Consider the following 12078-nt stretch of genomic DNA (forward strand, 5'->3'; position numbering starts at 1 on the left):
GAATGTCACATTCAGCATATTATTCCTTGTATAAACGCAGCAGAGTTTTAGGAAGGGCACAGAGGCTTGTTACAGGAGGGACGGGCCGTGCCCTCCGCTATAATGTACCCTCTCCCTCTTTTTGCAGTGTTACAGCTGGGTATGAGTTATGTGCGACATGTAGAAGGTCTTTCTGAGTGACCTTGATGTAATTTAAATGTATTGTTCTTCAGCTAAATGGAGCTGCAAAGCCAGCAAGATTTGTGCAAGCAAACTAGCATGAAACACTACACAACTTGTGACACTACAGTGTAATAATACACTGACAGGTGGATAAGGGTACCTATCCCTGGCGTTCTGTATCCCGGCAATTCTAAATATATCTAGACCAGAAAGTGCATCCACCGGTAATAGAAAACTTTTAATAGGGTCATAATAATTTCTAAATGTTTGGCCTGCAGTCCTCCCCTTATTATTGCACCCATCAATACTGCCACCTGTTGGTGTTGTCCTCCTGTAATGGGTAAGCTGTTCTTGCAGGGCTTGTACCCACTGGGGTCTATTTACTAAGCCTAGAATGGAGATAAAGTATGGAGAAAGTACCAGTCAATCAGCTCCTAACTGTCAATTTTAAGCACAGCCTGTCACATGGCCGTTGGGAGCTGATTGGCTGGTACTTTACCTCCATCCACTTAACCGCCATCCAAGGCTTAGTAAATAGACGACAAAATACCTGCTCTAGTACCAGCATGTAAACGGGTATTTGGAATAGAACCCACTGGCTCCATTTACTTTCATCACCAGTGCACAGAATGGGGACCGTTTACCTTTCCCAACCGCAAATGCTCTTTAAGTGGCGCGTGTCAAATGCGACAGAGTTTTACAATCGGCATCTTTGGCGTTTAATACAATGACCTGAGGGCTGAGACTGATTTTTTTGTTGCATGACTTTATGCAATGATCTTGTTTATTCGCTCAGTGTGGCTGATTCTGAAAGATGATGTTCATCCTGGTTCTGTAATGTTCATCCTGGTTCTGTAACATAGAGAATACATGATCTCCGGGGTTTGTATGTACTTAGCGTTATAAAATAGCAATAAGACATTGACATGTTTTCAGAAGTCACTAATTACAGGATATAATTAGTTGGGTTCCTAAAGATCGCCTGTACAGCCTTCGCTCTTAGGGGGTAATTCAGAGTTGATCGCAGCAGCAAATTTGTTAACAGTTGGGCAAAACCATGTGCACTGCAGGGGGGGCAGATGTAACATGTGCAGAGAGAGTTATGGTGCGTACACACGGAGAGATTTTAACTAGGAGAGATTTTCACGGAGCGTTTTCCCTTGAACTGGCAGTAGGAAATGTTGACTAACTCAGTGGTTCTCAAACTGTGTGCACACTGGGGTGCCTCAGGACACTAGCAGGGGTGCCTTGGATTGGTGGTCCTGGACCAATTCAAACTATTTTGGGTCAAAGTAATAGACAAAACCAGTGCTTGTGGCTGCCAGTTATGAAATACGAGGACAAACAGAAGCAAATATTGTCCCGCACCACACTAAAGAAACTAAGTATGATGCATAAACATAATTTACTTATTGTTTTCTAAAATTCTCAAAAAAACTTTTGGCCTAGGGGTGCTGTGAAAAATTCTGATACTCTAGGGCGCCATGGTTCAAAAAAGTTTGGGAACCACTGGACTAACTTTTCCAGCGATTTTGATTAAGTGTGCAAGCGATTTTGGCTAACTCATTTAAGCAAGGGGATGCTTTTTCTTTTCCAGCGACCTAGCCAAAATTGACTTGCCTGCACATTCTATTTTTAGCAGCGATAGCGACCTGGCGGGGACGTGCATCGCTATCGCTGGCTGTGTACACACAGCGATATGCACTAACTTTCTGAGCAATTTTGACTATATAGTCAAAATCGCTCAATTATATCCCTCCGTGTGTATGGACCTTTAGATTTGGGTGGGTTATATTGTTTCTGTGCAGGGTAAATACTGGCCGCTTTATTTTTACACTGCAATTTAGATTTCAGATTGAACACACCCCACCCAGATCTAATGGGCCCTACACACTGATAGATCCGCCGCCGAGCTGCCCAACGGCGGATACGGGCGACTCGGCGGTGTGTGTGTGTGTGTGTGGGGGGGGGGGGGGGCGTGACGGGGGGAGTGAAGTTTCTTCACTCCCCCCGTCACCCAGCTCCTTAGCAGTGCAGGCAAATATGGACGATCTCGTCCATATTGGCCTGCATGCACAAGCGACGGGGCACCAGCGATGACCGAGCGCGGGGCCGCGCATCGTTCATCGCTGGTGCCTCCACACTGCACGATATGAACGAGTTATCGTTCATTAATGAACGAGAACATTCATATCGTGCAGTATCATCTGCCAGTGTGTAGGGCCCATTACTCTCTCTGCACATGTTACATCTGCCCCACCTGCAGTGCACATGGTTTTGCCCAACTGCTGACAAATTTGCTGCTGCAATCAACTCTGAATTAGGCCCTTAGGCCAGTGGTTTCCAAACTTTTTTGAATCACGACGCCCTAGAATATCAGAATTTTTTTCACGGTACCGCTAGGCCAAAAATTTCTTATTGAGAAATTTAGAAAGAAATATTACATCGCGTAGATGGCGTTTATATGTCATCCTTAGGGTCAGTTATATGGTGAGGGACAAGATTTGCTTCTGTGTGGCCACATATTTTATGACTAGCAGCCACCAGCACTGGTTTTGCCTATTATATTGACCATGAATAATTTGAATTGGTCCTGGACCACCAACCCAGGGCACCCCTGCAAGTGTCCCGAGGCACCCCAGGGAGTCACGGCACAGAGTTTGGGCACCTCTGCCTTAGGCAGATGTGGGAGATACCCTCTGCAGAATCACAAGTCCCATAGTTCCGCCTGTGTGAGAGGACGCTCCATGATTTTGGTATGGCCACAGCGGCCTGTTTGTTTTTCTTGTCTTGTTTCTATGATTATTCCAACAAATGTTCCAATACGCGGAGTCCTGGCATTTCTATAGTCAGTTCCTGGTAACAAAAGGATAGAATGTAGCACACCCACCCGCCTTCACATACACAGACACTACACACCCAGGACTCTGGAAGGGAACTTCTCTTACTAAAAACACACACTGAACTTAACCCTGTAAATGCTTGTTATTTATAGAGGAAGAAATCGTGCGCACTGCATGAGACTGTTGATTACGAGGGGATAATGGCGACCAGTCGGATGTTTGCTTCGTCTGTTCTTTCTGGAGAACCTTATCAGACTGTATATTTGCATTTCTAAGTATATGTGCAGCTACATTTACTTAGCCTGCAGAAGTGGCTGAATATGCAAGCTGAGCCTATGCACCTGTATTACTCAGGGGAGTGTAGGTATACCTACCAACATGTGGGAGTGTGGGGGAGGGGTGTGGTGTTGTGGCGCACCCAGGTCTACAGCACTTGTGTCCAGCTGCTGGGCTGACCCCAGGCTCCTCTCATGCACGGTATCTATTACCCCAGTTTGCAGGGTGTTGAGGCTGGGTGGGGGCAAATAGAGGGTGTAGGTTACTATTCCCTATCGTAGTCCACGTGGATGGTAAGGTATGAAAACGTTGAAAAAAAAAATCAAAATAAATAAAGACCTGGTGTTGACCATTGTCATGTTGACCTTTTTGACCCTGTTGACATGTTGAACTGTCGTCCTTTACATGTTGACCCTCTTGCCCCTGTGGACCTAATGCGTGTCGGCCATTAGTGGTAGACCTATTGACTGTAGACCGTTTTAGTGTAGATCTATAGTCTAGATACCGTTTAGTTCAGGGTTACCTGTGAGCGCATCATCTGCATCTAATCCAGAGCAAAACTGCTTGCCGTACATTATTACACTGTCGCTTTGCTATTAGTTGTTATTATTCTTATTCACAGGAAATGTTCTTGTGCGATCTTGTATACCTACCTACCAATTAGGATTGATTTAAATCCTCTAAAAAAATAAAAAATAAAAATAAATAAATATATATATATATATATATATATATATATATATATATATATATATATATATATATATAAATAATCTCATTGGACATCAAGTGTTTCCCCAATGCCTCGGATGGCCTGGTCACCTTTAACATTGACTGATGGAGCTCCCAGTTGTGGGTCTGTGTCTCGGTGCCTTATATTAGTGTGTAAATAGGTTGCGTGGCATGGACACGGCCTCTTAGAGCCTACTCCTTTTGTTGTGGGTTTGGAAAGGGAGGATCTAATGCTTGGGAGCTGGTATTAAGCTGTCAGAATGAGAGGGATTGTACGAGAGATTGCTTGGCCTCCTTTAAGTGGAGATGCTTGATCACTGGCACGTAGCTTCCAACTGTCACTCACTGATCAGCCTCCTCACCTTCTCCAGGGACTGACACCTGCTCCTCATCTGCTCCATCACCTGCAGCCACTATTAGGACATTGGGACAACATCTTTATAGCCCACACTATGTGGGTGAGACGGAGAACGCAGCACATCACGCTACAGGTTCTGCTCGAATTCCCCCCCAACCACCTTTTACATGCTGAATGTATTTCTGCTGCTTCCTCCAGGGCTTAGAGTGGGTGGTGGAGCATTGTTTCAGCTTCTCTAATGCTGAATGAATTAAGAGGATTTCCTGCTGGCTCCTGTACTAATTGTATTTCAGGATTTGCACTCCGCGCCGTAACCCTTTATACCTCCAGTGACGGCTGTAAAATACACAGTGGGGGTAATGACTGCTGGAAACCCGCCTGTGTGTTTTGGGGGAATTCCTCTAATAGTAGTGAATGGGTTAAACACTCCTAAATGAGCATAATATGCCTTACCTGCCTTGTAATAATAGCAGTGTGGCACTCCTTGCTAGTGTTTTTATTGTGCATCTATTGTGTGACTTTGGTTTACTTACTGCGCTGTAGCTGACATTTGTGCTTCCTATATGCCTGTGTTATTGTATGACCCGAGAGTGCAAAGTGCCGTATTGTGAGCCTGCAAGTCAGCTAGACTCTCATCAGATGTTCTGTTCTATAATGCATCAGGCAAATATGCAGAGACCTTCTCCGCTCCACAAGTTTGTAGGTTGTGTTCTTGCGGTGTGTCATTTTAGTGGTTTTGTGGAACTTTGTAGATTCTGTTCCTCACATCTCATAACTGCAGCAGAGCATTACAATGAACGTATGGAACAGAGGGGTGTATTTACTAAGCCTTGGACAGAGATAAAGTACCAGCCAATCAGCTCCTAACTGCCATGTTACAGGCTGGGTTTGAAAAATGACAGCTAGGAGCTGATTAGTTGGTACTTTATCACTTTCCAAGGCTTAGTAAATAGAACTCTAAAAGTCTCTGCATGCCTGGCTGGCATTTGAGATTTCGTGGTTGCCTTCCACCCATTTGCTTACTAGTCTTATTATAGCTGATGAAGCATAGCGTTATGTGACCCAGCGCTGATGTCATACTATGGATAACGGGGTGGAAATTACTTCCCCATGCTTGATTAGAGATTTATGGATTTATATACCCGAATTCAGCCCAATGAGGAAATGCTTATCCTAACGTCTCCTCTGAGGTGGCTAATTTATGAAAAAGCGTCTGAATCGGACAAACGGAAGTGTTGCCCACAGAAGCCAAGCAAATCCCAGCTATCATTCTGTGCAGTGTCCAAGGTAAATGAGAGCTGGGATCTGATTGGGCACCAATCTCCCTTTTCCTTGTTTAGACCTTGTCATGAATCTATAATGACGTCTGATCATGTCTTATGCAGAATGATCTCTGAGACTAGGAGGATGATACTTATGTCTGTATATTAAACATTCATAATACACTATTACTACTTTGCGTCGCCCCCTTGTTTTGCTCTGCCATTGCTTGTCACCAGATATGGGCATTGCAATATAGTGCACCGTTTCCCCTATATGTCACTCTCTATAGAACACCCCCCAGTCTTGGCTGTGCTATAAAGGATCAAAGTATATGCAGAACTGAACCTTTCTAGTCCTGCATAGTAATGTTGTAGAGCTTCAACATGGCGGAGGCAGCCATATTGTGTTAGTCTTGAGAATGTGGCCTGTTCATTCCTCTTCAAATTTTTGTTCTTTCACATAGGTGACTAAGTGGTCTCTTCATGAAGCAGTGCAAAGTGTGGAGTGGTTGCCCATGGCAACCAATCAGCTGCTACTTATAATTTTGTAGAATGCACTTTATAAGTGTTACCTCAACACTGATTGGTTGCCATGGGCAACTTCTTCACTGGCTCACTTCTCCACTCTTTTCACTGCTTCATGAATAGACCCCTAAGGTGTCTATGTACTATGAGGGAGATGTACTAAGCAGTGAAAAGAGTGGAGAAATGAGCCAGTGGAGAAGTTGCCCATGGCAACCAATCAGCTGCTCTGTATGATTTTATAGCATGCAAATTATAAATGTTACTTTAATGCTGATTGGTTGCCATCGGCAACTTCTCCACTGGCTCCCTTCTCCACTTTCTTCACTGCTTAGTACATTTCCCCCTTAGGCTCAGTACATAGACCCCTGCGTCGGATACACTTTTTCAGTTATTTGCTAAAAGCACAATTATATAATCAGCTGCAGCCTGTCATACATTTGCTCTCATTACTGTGATTGGGTGTTATGCATTAAAACGTGTTCTGTGAGCACATTATCTGATTGTTGTTTTCTTACCGAAAAGAGGGCTTGTTCTCATTCACTTCTCCCCTCTGTATACAGGTGGGGAACCCACGCGTGGAGCTGACTCTTACGGAGCTGCAAGACATGGCCTCCCGCCAGCAGCAGCAGATAGAGAACCAGCAGCAGATGTTGGTAGCAAAGGTAGGTTGGCTCAGTCTATAATAGCAGTGCTGTAGTATTGCAGTGGGAGCTCCAGGCAGTGTGTGCTTCTACTCCTAGCAGATGACTAGTGGGGAACCACGACCTGGAACTCCCTGGAGATACAGGTGGTAGAGACCCCTGGACAGAGCACTACAAGTAAGGTGGGCCGCACTGTGCACAGGGGGCTCTACAGCAGGTAATCCGGGGAACTAACAATAATGTCCCTTATAATTGGATGTCATTGCCGCAGGATTTATGAAGCGGACATCCTGCTCTGAGGTTGTGTCGCTGTAATAGTCTGTGATTCAATCACATCAGTCATTTGGGAGAGAACTCTCCAACTTAACTGTTTAATTACATGATGCACCAGCCGTAGGTTCTATACAGCTCTTTTTTTTCCCACTTGGACCAGTTAAAAGTTGTGTGTTTTATTACCGCTTCCCGTGCAGATGGCGCAAGTTAGCGGTAGTTCTGCCGAGCCTTGGAAGCCTTGCGTTCCTTTTCTCATCTCTTTCTTGTATAAACTTACAAACCATCTGCGGATTACTCTTCACTGACTTCTCTTTTCTTTCCTAAATCGTGTTATTATAATGGAGTCCAACACAAGCCTTAGGGTGGCAGCACTGGTTATAGTAATAGTTGTCAGGTCATCCACGTCTGCGTGTACCCGCTTTTAAATGCGCACTTTGTTACAGCATTGCGCAAGGCTTTGTTCACGCACATAAATCTGCCGCTTTAAAGAGCTACAGCCTAGAACATATGGGGCGTTCCAGACCACGGGCAATGGAATTTTTTTTTTTCGATTTTTGATTGGTCAAGGTATAAAAAAATAAATGTGAATAAGCATTTGTTGATTTATAAATATTTACAGCTCTGATATCATCACAGATCTTGTGTTTTCCAAACCTGGTTTGTTTTGTTTGTTTTTCTAAAGTTCTGTATTATTTTTGTTGTATCCTCTTCCCTTTGTGTTGTGTAGTTTAATAAATGTTAAATAAGACTTCGGTTGTGGTGGAATAGAAATTGTAATGTACATCAGAATAATGTTTTTTATTATTAGTATGTTTATTTATTAAAGAGTGAACACGGTAACATAGAAACACCAAAATGGGGTATCTGGGCATAAATGGCATACACCGTGTTAGCCCATGGCATAAGGCACCAATGTAAGGCATAGACAGAAGTTTGTGGGCCCCCGTAACAATGTTTTGTCCCCTTAGAGAGACGCCTCTCTCCATAGCAGTTGCTCATTTTATGCACCGTAGTAGTCCCCTAATTCACATTATACCACAGTGCCCCGGAGAGTGATAAAGTGGAGAGAAACTATTAACCAATCGGCTCTTGTCTTTTTTCAAGCACAAAGTATAACATGGCAGGCTGATTGGTTGGTCACTCTCCGCTTTAGTACAACTCTCCAATGCTACAAGTTATCAATATGGCGCATTGTACTCCTGCCAGTTTGTATCACCAGTGCCCCCAGTTCACATTATGCCGCACAGTGCGTAGCGGGCGTTTCCAGAAACCTGGTAGGCAACTTTATGACCTGGGTGCAGTAGAGAGATCCAAGAGGTGACCATGCTCTTGCGTTGCTGACCTGTTGGACAAAGAGCGCTATATAAATAAAATAATTATTATGTTTATTATGTGTTACATTTAGTTTTGTCATAGCTCTACTCTTACATGTTGTTAAGCGCTTCAGTTAATGTCAGATCTTCTTCATGTACAGTGAGGGGGGTCACAGTTGATGTCATACATTTTCCATAACTTGGAGGGTATTTATATCTTCTGCACTTTTATATTTAACCCCACCCTGCCTTCCCTGCCTTCCCTCCATTTCTCTCCGTGAGTATTAAGTGGTTGTCTCCTGAAGACATTCTTGCTGGTGTAGGACACTGGTCTTAACTGTTGTTCATGGGGACCTCTACTGGCCAGCTTCTGTAATGGCAGTAGGGAGGAATCAGACACACAGCGGCCAGATCCTGGTCAGATAAGGGCCACAGAAATCTTCTCAGGATCTGATGGTCCTTTCTGCATATGTGCTGAATCCTCGTTCACAAGGAAACCATTAGAGCCTATCCAGGAGCGGTTCCCGCCAGTGGTGGCTCCCGATCAGGGGATGCAGTGCAGTCTAAAATTCAAATAGGGGAGACACACTAACTGCCACCAACTGCCATCCTAAACGGACTCACTGGCAGTTGGTGTTACTCCTCTATTTGAATTTTGGACTGCACTGCAACCCCACCTCCGGAGCCACCACTGGTTTCCACTGATAGTCCGCCCCAGGGCCCTGCTTCACTTAGCCAGCAATGGTGTAACTCAGTGGACATGGAAAGTAACTAAAACCCCAAAAAACTTTTAACATATTCGGTAGTTTGTGGTACAACCTGTTTGATGGTGGGATGCCAACTATTGTCCTGCATCAGCAGTTGGCTTAAACACTAATACTCCCCCCCCCCCCCCCTTCCCTTCTCAACCCCGTCACCACTTCATCTCCGAGCACACGTCGTGTGAACACCGCTGTTTTGTAGATTACACTTTTCATATTTTTAGCTGTCCTTTATAATGTTCGTTGCCCGGGTTCTATGGCTGGCGCATCGTGTGGGGTGAGCTTTGCCAGCAGCACTGATTTTTCCATGACTAGTTATTGGCAGGGCTGGTGCTTCCTCTCTCTCTCGCCAGCCTTCATCACTGCTCATCCCAGATTACATTTGTTTTATTATCTCTGAGGAGCTCTCAGCGCCTTATCTGTGTTTACTTCTGGAAGCACGGAATTAGACACAGGGGGAGCCATTTTGCTGCATCAGGAAGAGGCATCCAGGTCGCAGGAAATGGACGGTGAAGGAAGCCGCAGAGATGTGTGGAATTCTGTGTTTACGTTGCTATTGTGTTCTCCAGCATGTGCAGAATATAGATCTCGATGATCATAAAAAAAACAGCCCTCTAAATAAACATTCTCCCCTCCCTGTGTTGGCAGGAACAGCGCCTGCGCTATCTAAAGCAACAGGAACGCCGTCAGCTGCAGTCCGTTTCTGAAAGTGAGAAACTGCAGAAGCTGAAGGAGCGCGTGGAGACCCAGGAGAACAAACTGAAGAAGATCCGTGCCATGAGAGGCCAAGTGGACTACAGCAAAGTCATCAATGGAAATCTGTGTATGTTCTCAGCCGCAGTCTAATCTATTCATTTCCACTGTCCGTCTATAGATTAATAGCAGAAGGACGGCTTTTATGAGTGATGTATTTCTATGATGCCGTTGTCTAAGCAGGGCGCATCACTTACCAAATTACAGGTCTTGGTCCGTAGATTTGCAGAAAAATATTGGCATTGTAATTGGTTGCTTTGATTTGGAGAAATGTGGCAAAACGTCCACCTGCCATTTACAATGCATCACCATTGTGCTCTGGAAAATGTGACAGTTGGTAAACTCTCCCTGTGCACCTGCTGGGTAGTCTGGAAACTGTGACCGTTATTTGCAGCCACCCACTAAGCAGGAATTTTTTCCCAAATTTGGTTCCTAAGGGGGTGAAAAGGGGTAAAATGTTCCGCAATCCTTTGCCCAGTTGAATAACATTAGCTAGTTATACCCCATTCGCACAGAGAGGCAAATTCCTGGGTGAAGAAGTTCTACCCAGTAATTTGCCGATAAACACAGGTCTTTTTTTCCTGTGTAAAAGGGTCAATCCGGGTTAAAATTCCTGGGACTTCGACCCAGGAATTTACCAGGGTTGGAGATCCCGGATTGACCCTTTCACACAGACGAAATACCCGTTTTGATCTGAAAATTACCGGGTAGAAATTCTTGACCTGGTAATTTGCTTGTCTGTGTGAAAGGGGGTCAGGCAGGGACCGGCAAAACTACCGGCACTGAAACGCCAGGTAAAAAACTGGATTTTCAGACATTTCTGTCTGAATAGAGTATTCTTTTTTATTCTTTTTCCCTAAGAAGAATAAAAAAGAATACTCTATTCAGACAGAAATGTCTGAAAATCCAGTTTTTTACCCGGCGTTTCAGTGCCGGTAGTTTTTAGCTGATATAATAGCATAATCTATACATTATCTTCACCCACAACTCCTACATGTTCCCGGAGGCCTATAGCTAGTAATCTATGGTTGTGTGTCAGCCATAGGTTCTAGAAATCTGGACACTTAATATGACTGACAATGTCAGGAGCCCTTGTTCCGAGACTAGGCCTAGGGCACTACGTGCTATAGACTAAACAGAGGAAATGGGTCCAGACTGCGCACCCTGGTGGTGGTAATGAGAGGTGCCATCTGCTGAGATTGTATGGTACTACAGGGGAAGAAATGGGTCCAGACTGCGCACCCTGGTGGTGGTAATGAGAGGTGCCATCTGCTGAGATTGTATGGTACTACAGGGGAAGAAATGGGTGCAGACTGCGCACCCTGGTGGTGGTAATGAGAGGTGCCATCTGCTGAGATTGTATGGTACTACAGGGGAAGAAATGGGTGCAGACTGCGCACCCTAGTGGTGGTAATGAGAGGTGCCATCTGCTGAGATTGTATGGTACTACAGGGGAAGAAATGGGTCCAGACTGCGCACCCTAGTGGTGGTAATGAGAGGTGCCATCTGCTGAGATTGTATGGTACTACAGGGGAAGAAATGGGTGCAGACTGCGCACCCTGGTGGTGGTAATGAGAGGTGCCATCTGCTGAGATTGTATGGTACTACAGGGGAAGAAATGGGTCCAGACTGCGCACCCTAGTGGTGGTAATGAGAGGTGCCATCTGCTGAGATTGTATGGTACTACAGGGGAAGACATGGGTGCAGACTGCGCACCCTGGTGGTGGTAATGAGAGGTGCCATCTGCTGAGATTGTATGGTACTACAGGGGAAGAAATGGGTCCAGACTGCGCACCCTAGTGGTGGTAATGAGAGGTGCCATCTGCTGAGATTGTATGGTACTACAGGGGAAGACATGGGTGCAGACTGCGCACCCTGGTGGTGGTAATGAGAGGTGCCATCTGCTGAGATTGTATGGTACTACAGGGGAAGACATGGGTGCAGACTGCGCACCCTGGTGGTGGTAATGAGAGGTGCCATCTGCTGAGATTGTATGGTACTACAGGGGAAGAAATGGGTCCAGACTGCGCACCCTAGTGGTGGTAATGAGAGGTGCCATCTGCTGAGATTGTATGGTACTACAGGGGAAGAAATGGGTCCAGACTGCGCACCCTAGTGGTGGTAATGAGAGGTGCCATCTGCTGAGATTGTATGGTACTACAGGGGAAGAAATGGGTGC

The 12078-nt window shown here is 45.2% G+C and overlaps 1 protein-coding gene across 5 annotated transcripts in view; it reads left to right on the top strand.

The window, feature by feature from the left end:
• The window catches only part of PPP1R13B (protein phosphatase 1 regulatory subunit 13B), a 126330-nt gene that overhangs the window by 84375 nt on the left and 29877 nt on the right, over positions 1-12078 (top strand). For 4 of the 5 annotated variants that reach the window (XM_063948510.1, XM_063948509.1, XM_063948508.1 and 1 more), the window contains exons 5-6: positions 6719-6820; positions 9795-9969. In XM_063948510.1, the coding sequence (XP_063804580.1) occupies positions 6719-6820; positions 9795-9969 (277 nt within the window). Of the gene's footprint in view, positions 1-4307; positions 4505-6718; positions 6821-9794; positions 9970-12078 lie in introns of those variants that run through there. The other variant, XM_063948511.1, reaches the window with a different exon arrangement.

The sequence above is a fragment of the Pseudophryne corroboree genome, chromosome 12, assembly GCF_028390025.1.
Source record: "Pseudophryne corroboree isolate aPseCor3 chromosome 12, aPseCor3.hap2, whole genome shotgun sequence".
Taxonomy (NCBI): domain Eukaryota; kingdom Metazoa; phylum Chordata; class Amphibia; order Anura; family Myobatrachidae; genus Pseudophryne; species Pseudophryne corroboree.